Here is an 8,738-nt window from a genome sequence, read left to right as displayed (position 1 = left end):
CATTTGCCAGATGCAGGAAGCAGGTGTGTTGGCTTCAGAACCAAGTCCTTGGGGCTTAGGGAGATGGCCTCCCAAGGTGACCGCGTGCCGACCTGGCACTTCATCAGGGGACCCCGCTTGGGTAGTGCCAGACGCCTGCCTGCTCAGGGCCAGGTAGGTCCCACGGGTCCCACGCCTGCGTTCCCAGGGGCACGCTGCTCAAGCTGTGGTGGTGAGCAGGGGTTGGGTGAGGTCTTAAGGGCACACCACCACTGGGAGTGGAGGGATGTCTGATCTTTCCAGATTCTTCATCAATCTAGGTGTAAAAATACCAAGTAATTTAGGCTCCTGTTTCCCTAAAGCAGAGATTGCAGCCTGACCAAGTATGCACGCCTGTTTTATTTGGGCCACCCAGTATGTTACCAGGTGCCACACTTTAAAAGTGGGAGATTTAAAAGATCTGATTTGTCAGTGGGTCCATGAGTGGCAACAATTCCCAGAGCTGGTGATGCAGCCCATGGTGGGCCGGCCTCTCCAGTCACCCCGTTTTGTCAGGTGGCAGCCTCTGGAAACATTTGGGGTTGCATCCCTGGCTGTGACCAACTGAGTGCTCTTAAGAGCCTTAGGGGGAGGGTATTTTTCCCATGAGCCCCTTGGTCTCCATGAGGCTCCTGGGTGGGGACTGAGACCCGATTCACAAGGGAAGTTGGGTGAAGGTGGATGTGGCCCGGCCAAGCCCATGTCCCGTGGGCCTAGGAGCAGTGGGGCGGCTTCCCCGAGCAGCCAGGGCCAGGGCCGCCGACCTGACAGACAAAGCTGTCCCCGTAACCCACCCCCAAGTCCCCCAGCCCTGCCTGCACCTTAGCACAGACCCCAGTGAATCCCAGCTCTGTTTATTTGGCACAAGGTGTGTGTGTCGGGGGGAGGGGGGGTCATACTGCCCCATTTCCACAGTAACCAGAATAAGGTTTTCTAATTTGCTGAGTCATTCCCAGATTGAATTAGTAAGCTAAATTCAAAGTAGAACTGGCATCTCCAAATAGTAAGATAAAAACCCTTTGTATCAAAGTGATTAAAAAAGTACAAAAGTTAAACAGACATAGAGGAGATTTGCAATCTTGAAAAATGCCCTCAAAAGTCAGCCTCAAACCTCGTCTAAATCTGGTAAGCTGGTGAGCCCTGGAAGGCTAGCACCCCTCGGAGGAGTGGGGGGCGATGGGTGCACTGAGCCTGCTGGCTTCCATGCTGGCAGACTTCTGCCTCTGAAGTGTCGAATCCCCTCTGAGCAACGGGAATGCGTGGGACACAGGCACTTTGGCACTGAGACAGAGGGCAGGGCTGGCCCACCAGGCGTTGTTCTGTTTTGCGGCTGCTCTCAGGAAGTGGGGGCCCTGCTCCCCTGGGCATTGCTGAGACCAGGCAGCAGGGTCTGGGGGCTAAGCTTGTGGTCACTACAGACTGACTACAACTCAGCTCCAGGCCATTGTTTCCAGTCCTCGGTGTCCAAGGAAGGGCTGGTCCCAGATCCTCAGGCCACTGGTGAGGGGAAGGCAGGCCAGTCAGGCCTCTGGGACCAGCTCTTGCCTTCGGAGTGGGGGGCCAGCACTCAGCAGGAGCCAGGACGAGGGGCAGACTGTGGAAGTAGTGTCACTGTACAAGGAGGCGGCAGGCACGCGTCGGGACCTCGGCGGGCCGCTAGGACAGCATGGACTGCTGCACGGCCTTCTGCAGCGACTGCCGCGTCACCAGCAGGCGCACCACCTCCTCCGAGCGCTTGGTGAGCCGCTTCCGGGCCTGGTCGTGTGTGACCATGGTCATGTCCCAGCCGTTCACCTGACCCAGGGAGAAAATACAGGCACCTGAGCTCCCCACCCTCTGGGATCTGGAAGTAGGATGGGCTCTGGGGAGCCTGGCTTACCCAAGCAGGCCCCAAGCGGATGACCCCTGGATAGGGGATGCCAAGCACCAGTTGCCACACACAGAAGAGAGCCAGCTTCCTCTGGGGCAAGGCCAGCGTGGGCTCCACCATGGCTGGGGTGAGTCTCCCAGGAGGCAGGGGCAGCCTCAGCCCCACTCCCACATGCTTCAGCCCCTCCAACCCAAGCCTTGTTTTCCTCCGTTGGCACTTCTGTTACCTGCATGATCTTGTCTCCAATCTGTAGCCCAGCAATTTCAGCAGGGCCTCCTTCCGATACCCGTGTGACATAAATGCCCTGGAAACAGACAGCCCACGTCAAGCCCTGGGTTCACTGGACTGGCCCCTTATCCACAGAGCAAAGTCCAGTAGGCATACGCCCAGCTGTCCATCAGTCTATCCCTGCACTGAGCCTCCCTCCAGCCCCCACCCCCAGGAACAGGCTGTGCCAAGACAGCCAAGGGGACAGCTGGCTGCCCAGGGATGCTCCAGCCCCTGCTGCTCCTGGGCTCTGTCTAAACGGGCCTTCCTAGGGCTGGGCAGCCCACTCCTCACCCCCACCCCATTTATTCCCACCAGATCACTTCTTAGACCTTCTTAGGGGGGACTGCTGGCAAGAGACTAGGTCTGCTCCTTCCACAAAGGCCCAGGAAGCAGAGACCCACCATCTCAGGCCTCTGCTACACGAAGAGGCCCCAGGACTCTCTCTGGTCCTCACCTTATCCGTCTTGTCTTCTGAGAAAGGATTCTGGGAGGGATCCTGGTCAATTCCACCTCCAATGCTGAAGCCCAGGATTAAATTCTCACCTTGACGCAGCTTATGAATTTCAACTCTTTGCTGGCAAAGAAAAGAATGAGTTGGGGGTGAGTAGAGAACAAGTCTGGTCTGTATCTCCCGCACCCACCCTAGGCTGCTGGAACAGCTCAGCCATGCCAGGAGGGTGGGGACCAGGGCCCTCTGCAGAAATCCAGCTGGTCACCAGCCTTGGAGGCTGGCGGGTTGAGACTCGACTCAGCCACATCAACTCTCCCACATCACACTCTGTCCCAACCTCTCTCCCCTTCCTCTGTCTCAGGCATCAGCCTTAATCAACAGGTGCTCTAAGCTCCGGTTGCTATGGATGGGGGGGCTATATCCCAGGGGAGGGATCACTCAGGGCAGAAGGGGTCAGGCCCTAAAAAAACTGCAGGCAGATTGCCGAGGCAGCCCAGGTGAGGGCAAGACAGAGGATGCTCAGGAAAAGTGGAGATCAAACTCACACAGAAAGGAGAGGAGGGGCTGTCCTGGCCAAGGGAATAGGAACAGAGGCTTGAAGGCGCCATACAGAAAGGTCCATGAAACCACGGTGCACAGCGCAGGACCAGAACTGGGAGGTGAGAAGAGGCTAAGAGGCTGGGGCCAGGCAGGAAGGCCCTGGAGACTGGGCCCCAGGGAGGGGTCTTTTCCCTCAGGCCAGGCCCTGCTCTTGTGCAGTGGAGGAGGTGGAGGCGAGTCCTAGGGGTCTCCTACCATATCTGGGCTGTGGTCCCCAACTGTGCCAGGCTCCTTTCACAGCCCTCAACAGACATGCTCCAGTCACCAAATACTGGAATCAGATCAGATCACCCCACTCCACAAGGTGACTTGATCTGGACCTGAGGGAGTGACCAGGTCTCTGTGACCTGATCTTCATTCTGGGCCCACTGGAGCGCTCGAGAGTTGGGAAGTAGGGCTGGTTGTGATCGGGTTAGATGCTAGAATGACCACTTGGGTAGTAGGGAATGGATTCCTCTTAGAGGTGGGATGTAGAGGCCAGGGGACATGAACTACTTGTAAAGTGACATCAGCAGGCTTGGGGGCTGTTCATAGCACGGAGGAGTCAAGAGGAGCCTCTGGCCACCTGGCCTGGCGGAATATAACCATCTCATGTTGAGTTTGAGGGCCAGGAGCCATTCAGGCAGGTATCCAGAAGGCAGATGGGCCTGTGGAGCCAGAGTTCTCAGGGGCCAAAATGGTTTCAATATTCTCAAGATGTTAACTCCCCCCAGCCAGCGTGGCTCAGTGGTTGAGCATCGACCTATGAACCAGGAGGTCAGGGTTCCATTCCCGGTCAGGGCACATGCCCGGGTTGTGGGCTCGATCCCCAGTGTGGGGTGTCAGGAGGCAGCCGATCAAGGATTCTTTCTCATCATTGATGTTTCTATCTCGCTCTCCCTGTCCTTCCTCTCTGAAATCAAAAATATATTTAAAAAAAAAAAGATAACTACATGGAAGATGACAAGGGCGAGGGAGGAAGCCTCTCCCACCCATCCCTAGTCAAACACATGAGAGGCCAAACCCCACCCACCATGTTCAGACATGTGTTAGAAGAATTGGGAGGTCACAGTCCTACAGCTTGGAGGAAGGCCCAGGGACCAGCCATGACATGTTAGAGGGGGGAGCAAGAGCATAACCCCTGAGGCCCACCAGGCCTAGATCCTCATGCCCTAGGTCCTCCAGGCCTGCTCCAATACATACCTTTGACCCACCTTCAAGGTAAAAAAGTACAGAAAAAAAATAAGTGCAGGCCCTTGGGCTGGGAGACAGGCCCTGTCACTGAGTTGGGTGAAATTACTGTCACCCCTTTTTTTCCCCCGGTAAGGAGCAAGCCTGGCCCCTCCTCCTCTCTGGGCAGCGAGGGATCTGGAAGTCAGGCTGGTGTAGCAGGCTGAAGGTTAGGGCGGCCCTAGGCAAGCCCAGCAATGTTTCCTCCTGGCCTAGGCCGGCGCTGCTGCTCACCTTATCAGTGACTTCACACCACACCACCTGACTCCCAGCACACCCATCTGAGATCATGACCCCAGAGCGGGGACTTCCACCTAACCCAATGCCTGCCCAACAGGCATTTCTTCTCAGAGATCCGGGTCCATCCCGAGGGCTTCCTTTTGAGGCTGGCCATGACCAGACCTCTCTGGGACTCGCGTCCCCACCTCCTGGCCTGCAGGTCCCATCCAGCTGTGGCTCTGACATCTAGGTCTAATGTCCCAGCCTCCCTCCCTTTCTTGGATGATTCTAATTGCACTTGACACCCAAGACAAGCCGGGGGAGGGGAGAAGTGGGAGGCCCGGGGTCTGAGCTGACACCAAAGGGTCTCTCCGGCTCCAAGTGCCAGGCAAGGGACCTGGACTTTGCCCCGAGAGCTGGGGATCCAGGGAACGTTCCGAGCGGGACCGAGCCAGTTGTATGAGCCTTCACTCTGGACTGGGCGGTGGCGAGTCCGAGGAAGCAAGGCTGGACGTGAGGAGGGGTAAGGGGCGGCGGCGCCCCTGGCGTGGAGGAAGCACTTCCTCATTCCAGAGGCTGCGACTCACGGATGTCCGGGCCGGCGCCCGCCCCCCGCGGCTACCCAGCTGAGATCACAGGTCCGGGAAGGCCCTGGGTGCTTGACTAGGTCCCCACAACCCGGCCTTTCTCCTCCGTCCTCCGCCCGGGCCGGCTGAAAGGAGTCCAACGCGGCGGCGGCCGGGGACTGGCCAGGTCCAGGATCTGAGGCTCTTGGGTCCCAGCCTTCCCTGTTCTGGCTGGGAGCCCGCGGTTGAAACCAGGACTGAAGCTCTGGCCGCGGGTTTGCAGGAGCCCGGGGTTCGCCGCTTTGCCAACCTGTATGGGGTGTCAGTTTACCGCTCTGCAAAGTGGGAGCAAGCCAAGGGGAGGAGGAACCCCCGCGAGAGCACTCACCACCACGGCCGTGACCGGCTGGCCCGGGATGTAGGACATCTCGACCGCAATCTGGCAGCCAAGTCCCGCTCCGCGAAGCCCGCAGTGAAAATCCCGGCGACCGCGCCCTCCGGTTAACAAAGGCCGCCCGGCTCGGCCCGCCCCCTCATGAATAGTTAACAAGCCTCCAGCCAATCACCCGCCGGGTCGCTGTTCCGCTTTCGGAGGTCCCAGGGGTGAGTAGTAAAGCGGGAAGGAGGCGGAGCCTGCCTGGGCGCCCCGCGGCGCATGCGCTAGAGGGCGGGCGCGAGGTCTGGACGCGTGCGCAGCCCGGGCCCTCCCAGCAGGCTCTGGGGCAAGATGGCGCCGTGGGGGTCCGCACCGCCGACCGTCTGAGGGGACGCCGAGGGACCGCGACCCTGTTCCAGGTAAGCGGGCGAGCCTGGGCGGGGGATGCAGACGTGCTGCCGCTCCCCGACCCCCGGCTGGCCTCCTCAGGCCGCGGGAAGGTGAAGCCCCCGGGGGGAGGAGCGGCGTGAACCCCGCTCGCCACGCTCCCGGCGCCACTTGCCCCTCGGTTTCCTCCGCAGCTCCGCGGGAAAGCAGAGGCCGAGCGCCAGGGGCGCGATGGCCGCGGTGGTGGCCAAGCGGGAAGGGCCGCCGTTCATCAGCGAGGCCGCCGTGCGAGGCAACGCCGCGGTCCTGGATTACTGCCGCACCTCGGTGTCGGCGCTGTCGGGGGCCACGGCCGGCATCCTCGGCCTCACCGGCCTCTACGGCTTCATCTTCTACCTGCTCGCCTCCGTCCTGCTCTCCCTGCTGCTCATCCTCAAGGCGGGCAGGAGGTGGAACAAATACTTTAAGTCCCGGAGGCCCCTCTTCACGGGCGGCCTGGTCGGAGGCCTCTTCACCTACGTGCTGTTCTGGACGTTCCTCTACGGCATGGTGCACGTCTACTGACGCGGGCCGGGCGCCCCGGCTCTCGGAGAGAAGCAGACGGTGACCGCGCGTAGACCGACTTCGTTTTTAAGTGGTTGGATTCACTGCTTGTTCTGTAACGTTATGACTTAGACCGGAGGACGGAGAGCCTGTGATAGCCCTCAGATTAAATGAAGCGTGAGCCGCCTGACGGAGTGTTTCCTGCCTGAACGCATCCTCCCCGCGCTCGCCCCCCCCCATCCCCCGTCTGTCGTGGGTGCAAAAGCCCCAGGTGTTGATGCTCCCGGAGAGCTGGGAGTGGGCTTGGCCGTCGGTAACGGAGGGGACTTACTGTTCACACCTGTGTAACTAGTAACGGTGGGTGTGTAGTGTGTGCCCTGCATACCAGGCGTGATGCCGCGTGATTTTTACGCCCATGATCTCGTTTGATTCTAGCAGTGTCCTCATGGAGGAGATGTGATCCTTGTCCCCATTGGTGCACCTAAGGCTCCAGAGGAGGCACAGCTCCGAAGGACAGAGCCTGGATTCACATGGAGGTCTCCTCCCCCCCCCACCCCAATATATTTTTATTGATTTCAAAGAGGAAGGGGGGGGAGAGAGAGAGAGAGAGAAACATCAATGATGAGAGAGAATCATTGATTGGCTGCTTCCTACATGCTCCCTACTGGGGATCAGCCACAACCTGGGCATGCGCCCTCCCGGTTCATAGGTCCACTCTCGAACCCTGAGCCGCCCCGGCTGGGCCTCGGGTAGGTCTCCGAATTGCTCTTGCTGTATTGGCTGAGTGTACCTTTTCCAGCCCCGCTTTCCCTTCCACTACCCACTGCTTTCAGGTGTGAGTGGTGTCCTGTCAGTTCCGTTTCACCTCGTTACAGCCAGCTGTCATTTCCACTTAAAAAAATTAATTCAAGCTGTCTTCTAAAATATGTCTCATGAAGGTTAGACAGATTGGATGTTTGTAAACTTATCTATGGGCTTGTCTAGAGGGTCAGTGCCTCTGTCTGTATGCTAATCGGTGATCCCTTCTTGTCAGGAGGAATCTTATAATAAAATTCATATTTTAATTGAGGGATAAGTATTGCGTTAAAGTTACAGTAGTGAACATGTTGCTCATGGAATTTACAGTCTTAACTGGGAAGACCAGCATTACCTAACTTCACAAATGTTTGAATGATGGTAAGTGCTATGAAGAGACTACATAGGCACTCCAAACTGAACCCAGGTGGGGAGGGGGGCGGGTCAAGAAAGTCGTCTTTGAGGAAATCACATTAGAGAACCGAAGGCTGAATAACAGCCAAATGTGGAGAAGGGTACTTGGAAGAAAGCACGTGTGTGAGGGCCATTGGGCAGGAAGGGGTTTGGCCTGTATCTGAAGCTGCGATAGAGCTGGACGAGAAAGAACATGGTGGAGAGTGGCTTTGATTGTAAGAGCAACTGAGGGAAGTCTTTAGGAGTTTTAGCCCAGAGTTATGTGATCAGATTTGGGTTTTTCAGTCAGTTTTAGATCAGAAGGGAAGTAGCTTGAAGCCAGGTCCCCTTTTGCAGACAGCATTGGGCCATGGCCAATATGGGACTGGGTCTGGGACCCAGGCTGCCTGAATCCCATTTGGGTTCCGGGTTACGTGCTCGCACCGGAAGCCAAGAAGCGGAGGCACGGCTTCGCCTCCCTCTCCCCCAGTGGCTTCCTCTGAACCCGCTCCGTCCACCACTGAAGATATTCGCTTCAATGGTTTGCATCCCCAATCCTCTCGGGGCCTTTTCTGAGTGGGAAGGGGGAATTCATTCCTGATGTGGGCTAAGGAGGAAGCAGCAGTGGGTCCTACTTGGGCGAGTAGGATGGAGGGGAGGTAAATGAGCTGATTTACCTAACCATTCCTCCATTGTTAGGCAGTAAGGTTGTTTGAAATGATCACTATTACAAAAATACTGCAGTGAATGTCTACATAGCTATATTGTTTTGAGAATAGGCTAGAGCAGAAGATTAAAACTTAATTTCAAATGCTTTCCAGAGTATTACCAGATTACTCGTTGAATGAAAAGTGCCAGTTTTATCAGTGCCTTCTTAGTCTTAATGTTTGCTCATTTCAAGAGTTTCCTTTCATTTTAATTTCTTTGCAAGATAATAAGGAACATAATATATTGTCCACTAATGCTTTCTGTGTCTGCCTCTTTTGGGCTCACTTTCTCCTTACATTTTAATCTAAAACATGGGTGATCATGCAGACATGA

General features: G+C 56.9%; 2 protein-coding genes across 2 annotated transcripts; one reads left to right on the top strand and one right to left on the bottom strand.

The window, feature by feature from the left end:
- Positions 1 to 1,022: 1,022 nt before the first annotated feature.
- Positions 1,023 to 5,771, bottom strand: TAX1BP3 (Tax1 binding protein 3). The gene is made up of 4 exons (XM_059669087.1): positions 5,592 to 5,771; positions 2,613 to 2,732; positions 2,115 to 2,192; positions 1,023 to 1,812 (listed from the first exon to the last, which is right to left on the bottom strand). Exons 1-4 carry the CDS (start codon positions 5,628 to 5,630, stop codon positions 1,675 to 1,677), a joined length of 375 nt encoding a protein of 124 aa, XP_059525070.1. The 5' UTR covers positions 5,631 to 5,771; the 3' UTR covers positions 1,023 to 1,674.
- Positions 5,772 to 5,850: 79 nt separating this feature from the next.
- On the top strand, positions 5,851 to 7,577 carry EMC6 (ER membrane protein complex subunit 6). The gene is made up of 2 exons (XM_059669088.1): positions 5,851 to 5,998; positions 6,161 to 7,577. The coding sequence occupies exon 2, from the start codon at positions 6,198 to 6,200 to the stop codon at positions 6,528 to 6,530; it is 333 nt and encodes a 110-aa protein (XP_059525071.1). The 5' UTR covers positions 5,851 to 5,998; positions 6,161 to 6,197; the 3' UTR covers positions 6,531 to 7,577.
- Positions 7,578 to 8,738: the final 1,161 nt, after the last annotated feature.

Source organism: Myotis daubentonii, chromosome 16 (assembly GCF_963259705.1).
Source record: "Myotis daubentonii chromosome 16, mMyoDau2.1, whole genome shotgun sequence".
NCBI lineage: Eukaryota > Metazoa > Chordata > Mammalia > Chiroptera > Vespertilionidae > Myotis > Myotis daubentonii.
Note: the sequence above shows the minus strand (reverse complement) of the source record. Positions and strands in the feature narration are given on the sequence as shown.